This window comes from Salvelinus alpinus, chromosome 6, assembly GCF_045679555.1.
Source record: "Salvelinus alpinus chromosome 6, SLU_Salpinus.1, whole genome shotgun sequence".
Classification (NCBI taxonomy): Eukaryota; Metazoa; Chordata; class Actinopteri; order Salmoniformes; family Salmonidae; genus Salvelinus; species Salvelinus alpinus.
In genome coordinates, this window is record NC_092091.1 from 29,508,970 (window position 1) to 29,529,389 (window position 20,420).

General features: G+C 43.4%; 1 protein-coding gene across 3 annotated transcripts; it reads left to right on the forward strand.

Annotated features, from left to right (window-relative positions):
- Positions 1-486: 486 nt before the first annotated feature.
- On the forward strand, positions 487-18,636 carry fam20b (FAM20B glycosaminoglycan xylosylkinase). Of its 3 annotated transcripts, XM_071406187.1 has the most exons (10): positions 487-721; positions 10,118-10,205; positions 13,867-14,196; positions 14,289-14,536; positions 14,739-14,825; positions 14,944-15,053; positions 15,237-15,408; positions 16,927-17,118; positions 17,902-17,961; positions 18,079-18,636. In XM_071406187.1, the coding sequence occupies exons 3-10, from the start codon at positions 14,068-14,070 to the stop codon at positions 18,308-18,310; spliced, it is 1,230 nt and encodes a 409-aa protein (XP_071262288.1). In that variant the 5' UTR covers positions 487-721; positions 10,118-10,205; positions 13,867-14,067; the 3' UTR covers positions 18,311-18,636. The 3 variants fall into 3 exon arrangements, with proteins under 3 accessions (XP_071262288.1, XP_071262287.1, XP_071262290.1); XM_071406186.1 differs by lacking the exon at positions 10,118-10,205; XM_071406189.1 differs by lacking the exons at positions 487-721; positions 10,118-10,205 and adding an exon at positions 13,675-13,759.
- The last annotated feature ends 1,784 nt before the right edge of the window (positions 18,637-20,420 follow it).

Below are 20,420 nucleotides of genomic sequence, written 5' to 3' on the forward strand. Positions count from 1 at the left end.
TACCAGTGTCAGGGGAATGACCTAAAAATTGTCAGACTCCAGCCACCCTAGTCATAGACTGTTCTCTCTGCTACCACACGGCAAGCGGTGCCGGAGCGCCAAGTCTCGTAAGTATGCATTTCACTGTAAGGTCTTGTTGTATTCGGCGAATGTGACTAATAAGATTTGATATCTTTATGCTATAATGGTTCACATCTACAGTAATGCATGATTTACACGCACACCACCATGCACACACACAGACCTCTCTTCAACCCAGTGTGCAGGATATATTGAACTGGAACCATTTTTACTGGGAGACTCTCCCTAGAGAAGTATGCCTATGTCTAGGTCCATATCGAAATGAAGGTAATGCAGTGACGTGCATTACTTATGTGATAAATGCATAGCGATGACTGCTTAATTATAATACAACAGCGCTGCCTGGTGTCTAAATCGAAACCTGACATTAATAAACCCCATTATGTTGAATACATTGTCTACAATTAAATAGGTCCTGGTCTCTTTAAGATTTAGGTGGCGGTGTGCTTGAGGAAATGTTTCGGAAGTGTAAACGCTAAGGTAGGAGGAATCGAAGGAAAGGAGAGCAAAGGGATGGAGAAATTATCCCTTTTTGACAGCCTATTGGTGAATACACAGTTCCACACAAAATACCAAGCACACCCTGACTGGTGCATTGTCGTCGTTTGACATCCAGTAACGTTAGCGGTAATCGTGAAAGGTAAGCCATTTATTAGACTTACCAACTAGCTAAAGGCACATCTTTACAATTAACGTTGGCAAGCTAGCTAGCCTATATTCATACATTTTTGATAACGACTAATGTTAGTTTACTCGCTAGGTACTGTAGGTACAGTACTAGCTAGCTCGTCAGCAATCTACGCAAGCTTTGATGTGGAAAATATCGATGCAGTTCGTTAGCTAGGTACAGTAGCTACGTTAGTACTGTAAGTTGCTGCATTGCTGGAGCTTGCTAACGTTAGTTAGATGCTCTCGAGAACCCAAGCCAAGGTATGAAAGGTAGTTAACGTCTAGTATGGGCTACGTTGCTAGCTACAGAGTATATGTCTACCTAGCTGTGGGCCAGTTTCTAAACCATACTGTAACGTTATTGTCTTTGTGTGGGCCTTTGCTATTTCCAACCAACCAACCAACCAGCTAGCTAGAAGGCTAGCAATGTTGTTGGTCCCATGAAAGACCGATTGTGTGGAAGGCAGCTCGAGTCATTCCTGCCTGCGTGGCCACCGCTAGACAGATGTTTAACTTAGCCAGTTAACGTTAATTCACGGGTTGTCCTCAGTTACTGGTATGCCTTTTTCATTCATTTTCAACAAGACAGTTTCATGTGAACCAGAATCTGGCACAGGAGGCGTTGATATGGCGAATCATATCAATGTCTTCTGATCTGTAAAACCAGATTCTGGTTCAGTTTCATGTGTATGTATGTGGGTCATTTTTGGGCTCGGGTAATATTTCAGTCCCTCTGACTTTATTTCAAGTATTGGGTCACCAAAATGAAATGTTAAAAGATGTTGTATATAAATGGAAATGTCCAGCATAATGAATGGAAATAAATATAGCATTAATTTAAACTTTTATAAAAAATATTTATTTTTACTTGGGAAATGAATATTAAAATGTGCACATAATTAATTACTTTTGCCATTAATGCAAACTTGTTTTTGTTGCGAAAGTATAATTGAATAAAATCACACAATTTTCCCTCAGTCTACACTCAACCCCATCACACCAACTAAACCAACCAAAGTCCACCCTTATGCGCCGTCATTAACAGGAAGTGACATCATTCCACTTTTTTTTTTTTTTTTTACCTTGATTTAACCAGGTAGGTCAGTTGAGAACAAGTTCTCATTTACAACTGCTACCTGGTCAAGATAAAGCAAAGTGACAAAAAACAGAGTTACACATAGGATGAACAAAAGTACAGTCAATAACACAATCTATATACTGTGTGTGCAAATGGAGTAAGGCAATAAATAGGCCATAGTAATTAAAATTTAGCAAATTAACACAAGTTATAGATGTGCAGATGATGATGTGCAAGTAGAAATACTGGTGTGCAAAAAAAAAAGTAAAAAACAATATGGGGATGAGGTAGGTAGTTGGGTGGGCTATTTACAGATTGGCTATGTACAGCTGCAGTGATCGGTAAGCTGCTCAGATAGTTGATGCTTAAAGTTAGTGAGGGAGATATAAGTCTCCAACTTCAGCGATTTTTGCAATTCTTTCCAGTCATTGGCAGCAGAGAACTGGAAGGAAAGACGGCTAAAGTGGGTGTTGGCTTTGGGGATGACCAGTGAGATATACCTGCTGGAGCGCTTGCTACGGGTGGGTGTTATGGTGACCAGTGAGCTGAGAAGGCAGAGCTTTACCTAGCAAAGACTTATAGATGACCTGGAGCCAGTGGGTCTGGCGACGATTATGTAGCGAGGGCCAGCCGACGAGAGCATACAGGTCGCAGTGGTTGTTGTTGTCAACTGCATGGTACAGAAACAGGCAAGTAATCACATTCTTTTATTTCTGTATTTTGTTATTTTTTAAAGTCAGGTGGGGATCGTCGAGCTGACCAACTCAAACCCGTTACATGAAATAAAGATGGAAAACTAGTACTTTCAAAATGATACTTTAACCCATAAAGATATACAATCTATTAATTTCATGCACACCATCATATGGTCTCCTGTCCTTCACCACATGAGGAGCAGAGGCCATTTTGAACCAAAAAACTAAACCTGCGACAGCGTTGAGTTATTTACTTTATTTATGATGATTGCATCTAAACAAATTAATTATTCAATACATTATTTATATTCACTTATGAAACATGCTGTAATGTATTCCATGTGAACAAAAAAATTGATTTTAAGGCAGTTGTTCCTTTAAGTCGCTCTAGATCCTAAATTACTCAAGGATTATAGTGTATACTTGTATATATTCGAAGAATCTTTGATTTAACGTTATCCATTGAAACATCTAGGGAATGATGGCACCCACATCAACAGCAGAAAGACAAAGGCAGTGTCGTGCACGTCAAAATGCTGACCCAGAAAAAAGGGAACACTACCTTGAGAGAGAGAACGTCAGAGATGGAAAATAAATGTTACGGCAGGGAAAAAGATCAGTGATTTCAGTAAGAGACCAGCATCAGAAGCGTAAACAGTGGAGAACAGCATACGTAAGAAGCAATGAGAGGAAAGAAGCACTGAGGAACTTGACCACTCCTCCACAAAGTCCAGATCAGGTCATCACCCTTGCTCCTGGTGAGCTGATGTCAGCTGCCATTGTTCAACAAAGAAGGACCTACTCTGTGCATGCTTTAACACACAGCACTTCAGTTTCAGGCAGAAGGTCCTGGCTGCTCCAGAACAGCCAGCCAATGAGGAAAATCCCCAACCTGTGGACCAAATGCAGGTCTTCTTGGGCAGTGTATAGTGGAATACGATGATGACCTTTTTCCAGGCATCATCCTCAGAACGGATAAAAATGTGTGCAAGTGAAATGTATGCATCGTGTAGGACCTAACAGATTTTTCTGGCCTTCGAGACGACATCCACTGGTATCAGTTTGATGAAGTCCTTGAGATGATTCCACCACCACAGCGTGTGACATCCTGCCACGTAGAGGTTGAGAGAGACGTGTGGGCCAGAATGAGTGAATATGGTGCTCCTGAGAAGAAGGATAGTCATGCTGACACTCCTGCTGTAGTTACAGCTGTTCTCGCGTTCCAAATGCCCTTGGAAAATGTTCCTACAGTTTGATGACACTTTGAACTTTTCTGATGAAACCTGTTGAATGTTATTAATTACCCTAATGCCGGATGTTTTTATTTGTTTGGTTAATAAAACCCAGATTATTCTAAATATATATAATGTCCTTGTTACATGGTTGAATACAATGAAATTAAATGTTTGGATGGATTTTTTTTTTTTATATGGAAACCAATCTCTTCAACCCGTTACAGTATTCAACCCTGTCACCCTAGTCTCAACCCCGTCACATGACAATATGTTAAATAAAATGGCAAAGATTAATAAATATGAATTGAATGTTTTCTGAGCTCAGTCTGAAATGTTAAGGACAATCCCAAAAATATTAGATTTGTTAAAATTCTGAATTGAAAGTATTTTTTTATTTAAATGAGCCCACTGACACACAATGTGTCTATTTCAGGGTTTAATATAGCAAAATTCTGTTATTTTACATTTAATATTATAATAATTTCATTGGTTTGGGGGACACATGAGCATTAGGTAAATGTTGATTTTATAACAAGTATCTTTTATAATCATATTCAGACAACTTCCATATTGTCTGACGGGGTTGAAGATAAATAGTGTCCATATCAGACAAAAATGGACAACAATAAAAGGGCTTTAATGCCTGAAGTGGGAATGTTTTCTTGAAGGTTTAATATGTACTTAATGTTGTGGGGGTGTTAAGAAAATGCATTTATTTTAGTAAAACATTTTAGTAAAACATTTTATATATACAGTGAGGGAAAAAAGTATTTGATCCCCTGCTGATTTTGTACGTTTGCCCACTGACAAAGAAATGATCAGTCTATAATTTTAATGGTAGGTTTATTTGAACAGTGAGAGACAGAATAACAACAAAAATATCCAGAAAAACGCATGTCAAAAATGTTATAAATTGATTTGCATTTTAATGAGGGAAATAAGTATTTGACCCCCTCTCAATCAGAAAGACTTCTGGCTCCCAGGTGTCTTTCATACAGGTAACGAGCTGAGATTAGGAGCACACTCTTAAAGGGAGTGCTCCTAATCTCAGTTTCTTACCTGTATAAAAGACACCTGTCCACAGAAGCAATCAATCAATCAGATTCCAAACTCTCCACCATGGCCAAGACCAAAGAGCTCTCCAAGGATGTCAGGGACAAGATTGTAGATCTACACAAGGCTGGAATGGGCTACAAGACCATTGCCAAGCAGCTTGGTGAGAAGGTGACAACAGTTGGTGCGATTATTCGCAAATGGAAGAAACACAAAAGAACTGTCAAACTCCCTTGGCCTAGGGCTCCATGAAAGATCTCACCTCGTGGAGTTGCAATGATCATGAGAATGGTGAGGAATCAGCCCAGAACTACACAGGAGGATCTTGTCAATGATATCAAGGCAGCTGGGACCATAGTCACCAAGAAAACAATTGGTAACACACTACGCCGTGAAGGACTGAAATCCTGCAGCGCCCGCAAGGTCCCCCTGCTCAAGAAAGCACATATACATGCTCGTCTGAAGTTTGCCAATGAACATCTGAATGATTCAGAGGACAACTGGGTGAACGTGTTGTGGTCAGACGAGACCAAAATTGAGTTCTTTGGCATCAACTCAACTTGTCGTGTTTGGAGGAGGAGGAATGCTGCCTATGACCCCAAGAAACCATCCCCACCGTCAAACATGGAGGTGGAAACATTATGCTTTGGGGGTGTTTTTCTGCTAAGGGGACAGGACAACTTCACCGCATCAAAGGGACGATGGACGGGGCCATGTACCGTCAAATCTTGGGTGAAAACCTCCTTCCCTCAGCCAGGGTATTGAAAATGGGTCGTGGATGGGTATTCCAGCATGACAATGACCCAAAACACACGGCCAAGGCAACAAAGGAGTGGCTCAAGAAAAAGCACATTAAGGTCCTGGAGTGGCCTAGCCAGTCTCCAGACCTTAATCCCATAGAAAATCTGTGGAGGGAGCTGAAGGTTCGAGTTGCCAAACGTCAGCCTCGAAACCTTAATGACTTGAAGAAGATCTGCAAAGAGGAGTGGGACAAAATCCCTCCTGAGATGTGTGCAAACCTGGTGGCCAACTACAAGAAACATCTGACCTCTGTGATTGCCAACAAGGGTTTTGCCACCAAGTACTAAGTCATGTTTTGCAGAGGGGTCAAATACTTATTTCCCTCATTAAAATGCAAATCAATTTATAAAATTTTTGACATTGGATTTTTTTGTTGATATTCTGTCTCTCACTGTTCAAATAAACCTACCATTAAAATTACAGACTGATCATTTCAATGTCAGTGGGCAAACGAACAAAATCAGCAGGGGATCAAATACTTTTTTCCCTCACTGTATATATATTACCCCAGCCCAAGAATGACCCATATGTTGGGCTTCCTAATTGAAGCTCACAAGAGAGTCCTTTTCATTTGAAGGAAACATGATTGCTGTTGTTGATTATGCTTATTCCAGCTGACTGTCACACAAAAACCTGTTTTTGAAAAGTTTTTTGGAGCTATGGTGATTCTGACATTGACAGTGTCACTTTGACATATTATGGCAAGGACATGGTGCTCACGTCATTAGGTAGGGCAATCTGTCCTTTTTGAGTTGTGGAGAGCTCAAATAGTTGGATAGTTGCAGTATGCTTATGTTACTGAAGATGGCATATCCATTGTTATACAGGCCAATTGATTTGCAGGTATTTTGCTTATTTGCCCCAAATATCACAACAACCCCCATCTATGGACATGAAATCTGATCAATATCTTCGTCCTGAAAACACCCATTACCTACCGATCAATACATCCATCTCAGCTGAGCCTGACTTTACCCTTATTCATTATGACTCAAATTCCGTTTAATTACATTGAGCGCATTGAACATCGCCTTTAGCCTTGAGGAAGATTTTTCACTGTCTTTTTTACTGTTGTTTTTATTTCTTTACTTACCTATTGTTCACCTAATACCTTTTTTTGCACTGTTGGTTAGAGCCTGTAAGTAAGCATTTCACTGTAAGGTCTACACCTGTTGTATTCAGCGCACGTGACAAATAAACATTGATTTGAGATGGCCCTTTGCTGCCCAAATGTTCTGTCTTCGCAAATACGCCTCACACGCCATACAGTTTTGGAAACAATTGGAGCTTTCATATAAACTGGAAATAAATGTTCCAAATATAAAAGTTGCACCCGGCTATATTTTCAAGGACACAGCGTCCAACCAGTGTGCACTTCCTCCCCTCCAATTTCCGCTTCAAATGTCTCCGAGGAAGAATCTCAATTGGTTTCCTTTATCTCCTCGCCTCCTTCTCAAAATCCATTGGAGGAGGTCAGAGGGAAGAGAGAGAAAGCTAGGAATCAAGGAAACCAATTGAGATTCTCCCCAATGGGGTGTAACTGGGGAGGAAGTTTCAAACTATGTTTTTGAAAATTCTGCTGGATGCAACTTTGCTAAACTGCGTACAGTAAGTATATCATTTGTATTTGAAGTATTATTTCTAGCTGATGTGAAAGTTAAGTTCCAAAGGTTTCCAAAACCGTATCGCAAGGGAGGATTATTAACGTTCCGAAACGTTACAACTGAACATTCGTATTGTAGTTCATTGATCCAGCAGTCATCCATAGGGCTTTGATTGAGAACTCAAGGGCTGGCTAGCTATACACCCTTCAATTCTAGAGAGCTAAGCCTGACTGTATGAGAGTCTGAGAGAAGCCTAGCAAAACAATTTAACTCGTGTCCAGTTAGTCACGAAACGTGGCAATGCCTTCAATTGTGGAGGCAAGGCCACACATATTTACATAGACAAGGGATGTTTGTTTTTTGTTCCTATCACGAATGTTGAATAAAATTATATTTGAACTTACTCTACCGATTGTCCATGGTGTTCCTTCAGCTGGTTGATATGAGACAATGAACACAGGAAATTATTATTAAACAGACTTCTTCTAAATGGGGGTCTATGTGTTTTGCAATCAAGACAAAGTACACTTAACAGAAATATAAGGGTAGTGGATCAGAAAACCAGTCCGTATCTGGTGTGACCACCATTTGCCTCATGCAGCGCATCTCCTTTGCATGGAGTTAATCAGGCTGTTGATTGTGGCCTGTGGAATGTTGTCCCACTCTTCAATGACTGTGCGAAGTTGCGGGATATGGAACAATCTGCCGTTCACGTCAATCCAGAGCATCCCAAACATGCTCAATGGGTGACATGTCTGGTGAGTCTGCAGACCATGGAAGAACTGGGACATTTTCAGCTTCCAGGAATAGTGTACAGATCCTTGCGACATGTGGCGGTGCATTACCATACTGAAACATGAGATGAAGGCAGCGGATGAATGGCACGACAATAGGCCTCAGGATCTAGTCACAGTATCTCTGTGCATTCAAATTGCCATCGATAAAATGCAATTGTGTTCGTTGTCCGTAGCTTAAGCCTGCCAAACCATAACCCCACCGCGGGGCACTCTGTTCACAACGTTGACATCTGCAAACCACTCGCCCACACACTCTTTCTGCCATTTCCCTGGTACAGTTGAAACCAGGTTTCATCAGTGAAGTGCACACTTCTCCAGCGCCATCGAAGGTGAGCATTTATCCACTGAAGTCAGTTATGACACTGAACTGCTGTCAGGTCAAGACCCTGGTGAGGACAATGAGCATGCAGATGAGCTTCACTGAGACGGTTTCTGACAGGTTGAGCAGACCTTTTTTGGTTGTGCAAACCCACAGTTTCATCAGCTAACCGGGTGGCTCGTCTCAGACCATCCCGCAGGTGACGAAGCCTGATGTGGAGATCCTGGGCTGGCATGGTTACACGTGGTCTGCGGTTGAGAGACTGGTTGGGCATACTGCCAAATTCTCTAAAACGACGTTGGAGGTGGCTTATGGTAGAGAAATGAATATTAATTTCTCTGGCAACAGCTGTTGTGTGTATACCAGTTCTGTTACTCACAGACATTATTCAACCCGTTTTAGAAAGCTAAATCTAAATATACCAATGATATGCATATCCTAGCTTCTGGGCCTGAGTAGCAGGCAGTTTACTTTGGGCACGCTTTTCATCTGGAAGTGAAAATACTGCCCCCTAGCCCGAAGTTAACTTCATTTCCACTGTAAAAAGCATCTAGACATTAGTTCCCCATGCTTCTATCTTAACATTTGGTTTGCAACAGGGGTTTGTACAAACATTGCCATCCTTTCTCTAGACATTTGCAACAGTTTCAATATTGAAATTTGATCACACACAAAAATGTCAATAGAAACAGGTTCAACTAAATGAAATGCAGCTACTTTGCTGTTATTCTAGCTGCACGGTTTGACGTGACTGTGTTAGCTGTAGTTGGCTAGCTAGCATGCAAGGGATAAGAGCGTTGCCAGCCAGCATGGCTATGAAACATATAGAACGAACGACTGGGTCGCGTCCATAGATATATAATAAAAACACTTCACGACTGTCGAGTCTAACAACCTAACCGATAGAATGAACGGACATCTTTTGTCAGCCAGTCGAAATTACGAATCATCATCATTTTCATGGATATATAAAATCTAATTGTATTGGTCACATACACATATTTAGCAGATGTTATTGCGGGTGTATGGAAATGCTTGTGTTCCTAGCTCCAACAGTGCAGTAGTATAACAATTCACAGCAATACACAAATCTAAAAGTAAAAGAATGGAATTAAGAAATAAATAAATATTAGGACGAGCAATGTTGGAGTGGCATTGATAGAATGAACGGCCAGCCGGCTTGGCTAGCAACCATAGATGTCGGGATAAGGCCTATATTTTCATTGAGGAATGAAATAGTAGCATATGAATACATTTATTTAAATGTTTTTATTGAATTGCTAACCCGTTAATTGTACACAAGGTTGTACATAACTACTTTTTTTAGCATGGCTGTGCTGATCTACGGTACTCGGCAACCTCGTACCTATGACCGCAGCACAGCCGTGCTAAAAAAGTATTTTAGCACGCCCTCTCGTGTACAATTGCTAGTCGACACCGGTTAGGGTGTAGCACCGTGGCATGGTTATAGACATCAGGTGAAGTAGTTCCTGCTCCCAGGACTGCCGCACAGAGCAGCTTGTCTGTGATCGATTCATCCCAGCCTCTCTCCCTTCTCTACAGTGCATCTCCCCACATGTGCCACAGGGCTTCTTTAGTGTACATTCACTGTCTTTGTGTCCCCATCCGCATCTGAGACACCTGTCCTTCTGTTGGACCCAGGAGGACCGCTGTGCAGTATTCAACTTGGAAAAGTCGGTGCAGTTATTTGAAGTAGTGATTCTTAGAATCACAAGGGGCAAAAAGGCTTAAACCTGTCATTAACCCTGGTCTGTCCTTTGTTAGGTCCACTAGGCTTATGCTCTACCGTGACCTGGTGCACACCAGAGAGAGAGAAGGTGGTGCTCTCTGCAGGCCTCTCCGTGGGGTAGAGGTCAGTGGATTTCCTAGCTACCTGCATTACTGCCTCTTTCCTCACCAGCCAATCAGCAAAGTCTGTGTGTGTATGTCTGTGGGCCTCCATCTTGCAGTATTCCCTTGGGAAAAGTGCTCAGCTAAGATATCCCGGTAGGCTGTCCACATGGGACCCACAAAGGAGCTTGTTTAGAATACCCACCAGGCCTCCCACTGATAAAGTCCTCCAGCACCTGGGCATCTCCCACTCTGATGGAGGGTCATTCAGGATGGCAGACAACTCACCCTGTACCAGTTGTGGTTGACCATTTGCGCAGCTGCAAGGCTTACATGGCCCAGTGTTAAGGACACTACCTGTTTGTTAACTACCACTGCCTCTCCTCCAGTGGATCTATACAGGCATGTGGAGAGACTGTGGCAGATCGACACTCCTCTCTACAGAAATGAGAACCTTGTGACCTGCTCTAAACAAGACCATGGCAGTGGACATTCTTGAGGCTGAGACTGTTCGTGTGCCAGTGGGTGGTGTAGAGAGTTATGCCACCCCACTGCTGAGAAAAGGGGAGGCCCCCTGAGGCTTTGACGCCGCGCAGTACAGAGTGCCGCCTGGCTAAGGTCTCCACAGACTCCACCGCAGCGGAGAGGGGCCTGGGAATGATATCCGGTGTGGGCTCAGTCTCTATAGCAGGCAGCTCCTGATGACCAGTGGGGGCTGGGATCATGATGTGTCCCTGCCCGGTCTCAGTAGCAACCGTTAGAGGAGAGGCGGCTTCCTGCTGCTGAACTGCATAAGACCGTCCTATATCCTCCACTGCAACCTGTCGGAGACGGATCCCCTGATTGGAGGAAGCCTGGGATCTGGTCTGTTGTTGCAATAGGCAAATCAGACCCTCTATACTCAATATTCGATATTGGCAAAACATGCTTCCTGTACTCCATACAACATAGTCAGTGATGTCCACGGCGCTGCAACTCCCTGACACTGTTGGGGATGCAGCCCCACCTGGTGCCGAATACTATTCCACAGGTGGAGGTGACATCGCGGAAGCCCCTACCTGTCCCGGGGTGTAGGTATAATCCAAATGTGATGGCGCTGCGGCTCAAGGGGCATCACTGGCTGGGGGATAACTGGTAACATAGTCCCTCAAGGCCTCCTGCTCCGGACCACTCATGGGCTGGATGTCAGGTCCTCTGCAGGACCTCTGGAGGTTGCCATATATCATGTTCAGTAAGCCACACATTTGTGAGGTAGAACCTCCAGAATAAACAGGCCTGTGGCTTTACTGATACCTATCTCCTATTCGAGAGACAAGACAACCTCCAGAGTATTCCAAACAGATTACTTTATTGACCTATTACAGCTGGGTATAGGTCTAAAACAGAATAGAAACATGGAATGAAGCTATGATAAATACAATAACTACAATATACATGTAATGGATATAATAATGGAAGAAGTGGCACTGAATAGAATACTATGAATGGATGACAATAACGGGGAGTAACGGGACTGTATAAATACACAGGGAATGGCAGGCTATTACATAGTAACAAGCAATAAAAGCACTGTATGAAATGGATAACAAATAGATAATAGGAAGTACTGGCTAATTGTTACCGGCAATAATATAAGTAGCTATTAACACAATAGTAATGAGATGGAGAAACTAAGCAACACCAGCTATACTAGCACACAGTGCGATAAGAACAAATAATAAACTTAGATTCTTTCATGCAACCCAAACCCATGAATACAACCAAGCTCTCACAAGCAATTACACTGGGAAGGAAAAATACTATCTGAGAGGGGATTTACTTATACCCTTGTGAGAGCATGGTCTGGGCTGACTGTCCATTCACAAACCAGAAGCACTGCATCCTGGAGGTATGGGCAGGGATGAGGCACATGGCTACTCCCTGATTGGCTGGGCTGCAATCTAATGATCTCTCACATGTTGACTAAGAGGGGTAAGGATGGGTGAGACCTAGACAACACGGCACCAGCCAAATTAGGTAAACAGGTGGTAATTTAGCCTAACATCCTGGAGAGGGAATTCTTTACAATCAGCAATAGTTTTGGTAGTTTTGCTTTAAACAGTCAGTGTATATGGTCATTTTTAGATACACAGGGTAAAATTGATCATTTCATAACGAGGAATCACTTTTGCGAGGCACACTGCATGGCCAAAGCGGGAGGAAAAAAGAAGCTCACTAAACTTCTAAACAGTCAAAACCATTTGATTTTGAAATGGGGGTGAAATCTAAAGTTATCCTATATGCTCATTGGCTATGTCACAGCTGAATTGTAAGTTGATAAATTAATATCTAAAACACATCTGCAACAATGACAAGTTCATTAGTGAGTGATGGTGATTTCTGTGAGATGTAGTGGGGTGGTAGATGTCTAGTCTCTCTTGATGGCTCAGGTCAGGTACCTACTTAAACACAAATGTTAGTGCACTGAATTGTTTCAAACTGAACCGTATCGGAGCCCATGTACATAGATAGATACGTATCGAATCGTCTTGAAAGGGAAAGATTAACATCCAGTTTTTTATAAAATTGCATTCTATGGATCCCCCTACCAAAACCAAAAAAGATCTGTTGTGCAGGCTGCTCTTTCTTTGCCCGATTACCCATCCACTTCGCCCGCTAAAATGAATGTATGTAGTGATAGAGCAGCAGTATTAGACTGAGTCGTCAGGCAATCTCCTTCTCCGTTAACTAACAAACGGCTCCCTTGTCTGAGGTAGCGTAAAATTATATAGAGATTTTTTAAATTACTATGGGATATCAGCACCCAAAGAATAGTATGCAGTTAAATAGGAAAATCAGGTACATGGTAAGCATTAAAGAATGTAAAAATGTCCAGGTACTGACTGATACTGAACAAAAATATAGACGCAACATATAAACACACAAAAAGCTTATTTCTCTCACATTTTGTGCACATTTGTTTTACATCCTTGTTAGTGAGTATTTCTCCTATGCCAAGATACTCCATCCACCTGACAGGTGTGGCATTTCAAAAAGCTGATTAAACAGAATTATCATTACACAGGTGCACCTTGTGCTGGGGACAAAAGGCCACTAAAATGTTACATTTTGTCACAACACAATGCCACAGATGTCTCACGTTTTGAGGGAGAATGCATTTGGCATGCTGACTGCAGGAATGTCCACCAGAGCTGTTGCCAGAGAATTTAGTTAATTTCTCTACCATAAGCCGCCTCAAGTTGTTTTAGAGAATTTGGCACTGCATCTAACTGGCCTCACAACCGCAGACCACATGTAACCATGCCAGCCCAGGACCTCAGGGATGGATCCTTTACCCATTCTAAAGAAGAGAGTGCTAGAACAAACAGTAGGTTTGGTAGGGTTTGAGGTTGTCAGTAAAGGTGTGGTTTAAAACCCAGGTTGTGGAACCAGGAGTCAGTCAGGTTTGTCAGGTATGGGTGTGTCTCTAAGCCACAATGACACACAAATGACTGCAATATGTTACTGAGCCCAATAATAGTACATTACTTTGTCATGCTCCTGCCTGGCGCATCTAGGCTCCTGCTGTTTCTGTCTGTATGTCTGTCTACATTTTTGGATTTATAATCAAACTTATTTTGTATTTATATCAAACTGTTTTTCATCACTAATGTCCTCTCTGTCCTCCTCTACTCTCTCTACAGGGTGGTTGCTGATAAATTAGGGACCAGCGCTAGCTGTGGGTCTGGTGGTGAGACAGTGAGCCATACCTCCTGCCCCTCTGAAATAGTGTGTGTGAGAGAGAGGCGACTGGAGGGGGAGGCAGGTGCCATGCTCCAGGGGTGAGGCGGGGGAGAGAGACACACACACAGGGCTCAGGGGTGGTGGGTGAGGTTGCCAAGGAGATGAAGTTGAAACAGCGCGTGGTGTTGCTGGTTGCCGTGCTACTCCTGTTGGGGCTGGCCAAACTCTTTCTGCTGGATGGAGGAGAGGGGTCCGCAGCCAGTCGACGAGACCTCCGGGCCTTCCGCAAGGTACGGCTGTCTGTGTGCTTGTCAATGTTTATATCTGTGTGTGTACTGTGTGTGCGTACTTGTGAGCATTAAATGTGGAAGTCTGTTCCCAGATGGAGGCAGGCCTGTCTCTCTCACGCGGTGACCGGCTAACACACACCCTCCAGTCTCCATGGGAGGTGGCAAACCAATGGGTGGGCCCTAGGGAGGTGTACCCTGAGGAGACCCCCGAGCTGGCAGCCGTCCTCTCCGCGCTGGGCACTGCCCGAGTGGAGCGGGCAGATGTGGGCTACAAGGGCACCCAGCTCAAAGCTCTACTAGTACTGGACGGGGGGCAGAAGGTGGTCTTCAAACCCAAGAGGTGAGAGAGGTAGAATACACACACACACACACACACACACACACACACACACACACACACAGAGTCCTCTGGTTCTCTGCTGCGGAGTTGTATGGTTTTTGTTGGGTCAGATTAGGCACGGTGCTTTTATTCTGTGTCTTACGTAAGAGGATAACTCTCTCAATCACGCCCTCCCTCTCCATTTCTCTCGCTCTTTTTCCAGGTATAGTAGAGGCTATGTGGTAGAAGGAGAGCCTTATGCAGGTTATGACAGACACAACGCAGAGGTGGCAGCTTTTCACCTGGACAGGTACACACACACGTATCGGCCTAATGCATTAAAATATATACGTTTTAGTTTTGGCCATCTGGATACTGGTGTTGCTAGTGGTACGTGACTGTCTGTCCTGTGTATCTATCTGCTGTAGGATCCTGGGTTTCAGAAGAGCACCCCTAGTGGTCGGGAGGTTTGTCAACCTGAGGACTGAGATCAAACCTGTCGCTACGGACCAGCTACTCAGTACCTTTCTAATGCAGGGTGAGACACACACACACTAGAGGGCTCTTTTCAGTCCCACCCATAATGTTTTCTTAGACGTACCACTCCCTATAAAGTTGATAAGATAACGTTGTGTGTCTGGGTTCAAGCAGCAGTGGGCTGGATCTCTCTCTAAATGGAAATGGTTAACCATTTTCTCTCTGGCCCTTCCTCTCTCTCCAGGTAATAATAGTTGTTTCTATGGGAAGTGTTACTACTGTAGAGAGAGTGAGCCGGCGTGTGCGGAAGGAGAGATGATGGAGGGATCAGTAACTCTCTGGCTGCCAGATGTCTGGCCGCTCCAGAAACACAGACACCCCTGGGGACGCACCTACAGGGAGGGCAAACTGGCCAGGTAGGGGTGTGTGCATTTGTGCTTGCATGTTAAAGTCCTACTCACCTCATTTAATACCCAATTTACTTAACAAAAAATCTAAATAGGTGGTCCAGGTATCCTCATGACATGGCACAAGTTGCCTTGTCTTGTTCCTCAAGCAAGGGGGAGGCCAATGACATCAGACCAACTCCTTTTTTCTATAAAAAAACAACACTATTTTGCTCAAAACATAGTTTTACCCTTAAGAGAAGTTAAATTGATTTACAGTAGTTGTAAAAAAAAAAAAAAAAAAAAAAGAATGTAAATGCCATGTCATAGAAGGGTCCAGACACCTCTTGTGATTTCAGTAGTTTGAGAAACTTACCCCAACAGCAAATCACTTCCTCATCGTCATTGTGTAGTATGGGGGCTTTGAAAAAACATGAACAAAGACAACAAAAAACATCAAAATACGTATTTTTTGGAACAACAAAGCTCTCAGTATAGTGATGCAGGTCTTTTAGATATGAAATAGTGTCAGTCCACAACGTTGTATTCCATTTTGTTGTGACTCGAGTGATACCTCTAAATCCATTCTTCAGGTAACTGACAAAATACTGTGAGTAAATATACAAAGTATATTGGAAGCATGGGGTGCTTCCAAATAGGAAGTTCCGGACACTTGTGAATCTATGCCAAGGCGCATTGAAGCTGTCCTGGCAGCTTTTGGTGGCCCAACTCCTTGTTGAGACACTGTTGGTGTTTCCTTTATTTAGGCACCTGTAGCAGCAGGCTACATGGAGAATGGAACAGCTACATATGGGAAATGGCTCAAGTCGCACAAATGGAATATAACGTTGCTGTTAAAGTTCAGATTGGCACAATTTCATGTGAACAACATCTAAAGACCTGCTTTGCTGTTTCTAAAAGGACGTATTTGGAGCCTTTGTTCATGTTTTTTCAGGCCCCCATACTACACAACGACGAGGAGGAAGTGATTTGCTATTTGGGGTAATTTTCTCAAAAACAACTGAAATCACAAAAAAGGACACTTCTATAACATGCAATTTATATCCAAAATAGAGATTTGGTTGTAAAAATTAGCTTCTCCTTTAAATGTATCAATTGACCATTTCGGCACATAACATTTCATCCAGTATTGCCATGCGTCACATGTTTTTTGTTTGTATTATCTTTTACCAGATCTAATATGTTATATTCTCCCACAAACTTCAAAGTGTTTCCTTTCAAATGGTACCAAGAATATGCATATCCTTGCTTCAGCTCCTGAGCTACAGGCTGTTAGATGTCATTTTAGGCGAAATTGGGGGAAAAGGGGTCAGATTCTTTTTAAGAGGGCGTCAGGTAGCCTAGCGGTTAAGAGCGTTGGGCCAGTAACTGAAAGGTCGCTGGTTCAAATCCCCAAGTTGATTAGGTGAAAAATCTACCAATGTTTCTTATTGATCCTGTAAGTTGCTAAATTACAAAAATGTACTCTGCTTATACTTCTCTTTTAAACAGGAAAAGTAAAAAACTAAATGCTTTAACTGTGTGTAGGTGGGAGTATGATGAGAGCTACTGTGATGCGGTGAAGAAGATGCCTCCGTACGACGCCGGTCCCAGACTGCTGGACGTCATAGACACAGCCATCTTTGATTACCTCATCGGCAACGCCGACCGACATCACTACGAGAGTTTCCAAGACGACGGAGGAGCCAGCATGCTCATCCTGCTGGATAACGCAAAGAGGTGAAGAACACAAACACATCACTAAGTGTAAACACAAAGAAACTCTAGACATGCTGGCAACTCCTTTCACCTCTAACTCCATCCCCCAGTCCACTCCTCTTTTACCTCGGTCCCTGTTGATTGATCTGCTGAGCTAAGTGTGAAATAGAGTAGTGTTTCCCAACCCTGGTCCTCCAGAACCCCCAACAGCACACAGTTTCATTATAGCTCTGGACAAACACGCCTCATTCAGCACATGAGGGCTTGATGATTAAAATGACCAGATGAATCAGGTGTTACAATAAAATGTGTACTGTTGGGGGTACTGGAGGACCAGGGTTGGTAAACACTGTGCTAGAATGTGTGTTATGAAAGTGTGTCAGGGTTTAACTTGTCAAATCAAATTTTATTGGTCATATACACATATTTAGCTGATGTTTTGCGTGTGTAGCGAAATGCTTGTGTTCCTAGCTCCAACAGTTTAGTAATATCTAACAATACACAAATCTAAAAGTAAAAGAATGGAGTTAAGAAATATATAAATATTAGAACAAGCAATGTCGGAGTGGCATTGACTAAAATACAGTAGAATAGAATACAGTATATACAGATGAGTAAAGCAGTATGTAAACATTATTAAAAGTGACCGGTGATTCCATGGCTCTGTATATAGGGTAGCAGCCTCGAAGGTGTAGGGTTGAGTAACCGGGTGTTAGCCGGCTAGTGATGGCTATTTAACAGTATCATGGCCTTGAGATAGAAGCTGTCTTCAGATGCCTTACTATGGTGTTTTGTTGTTTGCAGTTTTGGGAATGCAGCTCTGGATGAAAGAAGCATTCTGGCCCCTCTATATCAGTGTTGCATGTGAGTAGACACACACACTGAAAATACCAACATTTCCTCAAAGGAATCACAACCCATTTCTAGTGTTTATGAACAGTTCTCTCTTACTCTCCCTCTATTCCTCCCTCCCGCCGTCAGGGTGCGTGTGTCTACGTGGAACAGGTTGAACCTGCTGAGAGCTGGGGCTCTGAGTTCAGCCCTAAGACAGGCCCTGACCTTTGACCCCATTAACCCTGTCCTGGCCGAGCCCCACCTGGCTGCCCTGGACAGACGGCTGTCTGGTGTCATAGCAACCATCCAGCAGTGTGTGGAGTCGCTGGGCCCCGACAACACACTGATAGAGGACCGCATGATCTTGCCACACCCTTAGAAAAGGTCAGGAGGGAGGGAGGAAGGAGAGAAAGGATAACCTGTCTCGCCTCGGGGGAGAGAGGGTTGAGCCATGGGAGGAGGAGCTGGATGATAAACCCCTCCTCTCATGGCCCCCCAGAAAGGAACAGGAAATGACCCCAGCAGCAGGAAGTGACTTGATAAAGGACTGGGTGTTGAGTCCTCTATAAACTGTTCCCCTCCACACTAGGACCTACTGGATACCTAACTTTTCTCCTGACATCTCCTCTCCCACACACACACACACACCTTCTGCCAAAACCTCTCTCTCCATCCAGTGTAAAGGAGGGAACCAAGGCCAAAGGACTCAACCCAAAGACTCAGGATAGCGGGGGGGGGGGGGGGGGGGGGGTCGCTCGCTCGCTCACAGGTCAGTGGCGAGAGAGAGACTGGCTAACTGACCATGGGGGGGGGGGGGGGGATTTTGGGGTCAGTCTGATTGTGACTGACAGACAGATGTGGCTGTATCCAAAATGGCATCCAATTCCCTGTATAGTGCAGAAGGCTCCAAAAGTAGTGCACTGTATAGAGGGAATTGGCTGCCATTTCACATCTGCTCCATGTGAGCTGTCTGACCAGTGACTAGGGATGCTATTCCACTAGTTTCAGCCCCTGTTTCTCAGACCCAATTCCTGTTCCTGGACTAAAAGCACTTTCAATAGAGATTCTTTATACATGCCATAAAGAGATCAATGGACCGCAGACCGTGGGGGATAGAAGAGGGACACTGTCATTGGTGCCCATTCAAAAAATCTGATTTAACAAAGTGGATATTCGTCAATTCTCTCATGATGTACACTGAATGTAGAAAACATTAGGAACATCTTCCTAATATTGAGTTGCACCCCCTCCTTTTTGCCCTCAGAACAGCCTCAATTCATCAGGGCATGGACTCTACAAGGTGTCAAGTGTTCCACAGGGATTCTGGCCCATGTTAACGCCAATGCTTCCTACAGTTGTCAAATTGGCTGTACATCCTTTGGGTGGTGGACCATTCTTGATACACACGGGAAACTGTTGGATGTGAAAAACTCAACAGCGTTGCAGTTTGACACACTCAAACCGGTGCACCTGGCACCTACTACCATACCCCGTTCAAGGGCACATTAATCATTTTTTGGGGCATTTCAGCCTCAATGGCACACATACACAATCCATGTCTCAAGGCTTCTTTAACCTGTCTCCTTAATTTACAATGATTTTAAAGTGGATTTAACAAATTACATCAATAAGGGATCATAGCCTTCACCTGGGTTCATCTGGCCAGTCTGTCTTTTTCTAACTGTAATGCAGTTGATTGGTAACAATGATATGAACATGTATTGGGGTTGACATCCATACCAGCATTATACTCAGATTTTTACCCCAACATAGTTTGAAATACACATTGTGGTCCCGTGTGGCTCAGTTGGTAGAGCATGGCGCTTGCAACGCCAGGGTTGTGGGTTCATTCCCCACGGGGGGACCAGGATGAATATGTATGAACTTTCCAATTTGTAAGTCGCTCTGGATAAGAGCGTCTGCTAAATGACTTAAATGTAAATGTAAATGTAAACACATACATTTTGATGGCCGGCAATGAGGAGATTCTGGATTTATACCCCACGGAGGGACACGTGTGGCATTACCATTATTTTGGTCGAGTTCGATTGATGTCTTTACCACATGTATTGAGCATGCTTTTTTAGTCTGGGATTAGACTTGATCTGGGTCCCAGGAACTAGCCTTTGGGGCCCTGGTCAGGACTGGTGCACTATTTGAGGACTAGGGGGCCATTTGGGATATGACCAGTGTGTACATACTGAACTGTTGAATAGCATAAGAGAGAATTATAATATTAAAAGAAACCTAATTTAGTGTCAAGTTTGGATGGTGTGTGTACGTTTTTGCGTGTGGTGTGTGTGTCTGTGTGCATGAGTCCAATGTTTCCCCAAAAATATTTGTTTTTGCAGCAGTGGAAAAGGTCGCGGGGGGTGGGGCAGGCACAGGGGACATGCCCCCCCCAGACAGTTTTTAATAGGACTGTGAGAATGTCATTTCTTTTTAAAAGGACGTTCTACTCTAATATGAATGAAAATCGAATTATGCCG

Coding starts and splice junctions, on each gene's coding strand:
- fam20b (XM_071406187.1), top strand. CDS start 14,068: ATGAAGTTGAAACAGCGCGTGGTGTTGCTGGTTGCCGTGCTACTCCTG. Junction 14,537..14,738: donor GTGGTCTTCAAACCCAAGAG/GTGAGAGAGGTA, acceptor CTCTTTTTCCAG/GTATAGTAGAGGCTATGTGG. Junction 17,962..18,078: donor CCTCTATATCAGTGTTGCAT/GTGAGTAGACAC, acceptor TCCCGCCGTCAG/GGTGCGTGTGTCTACGTGGA.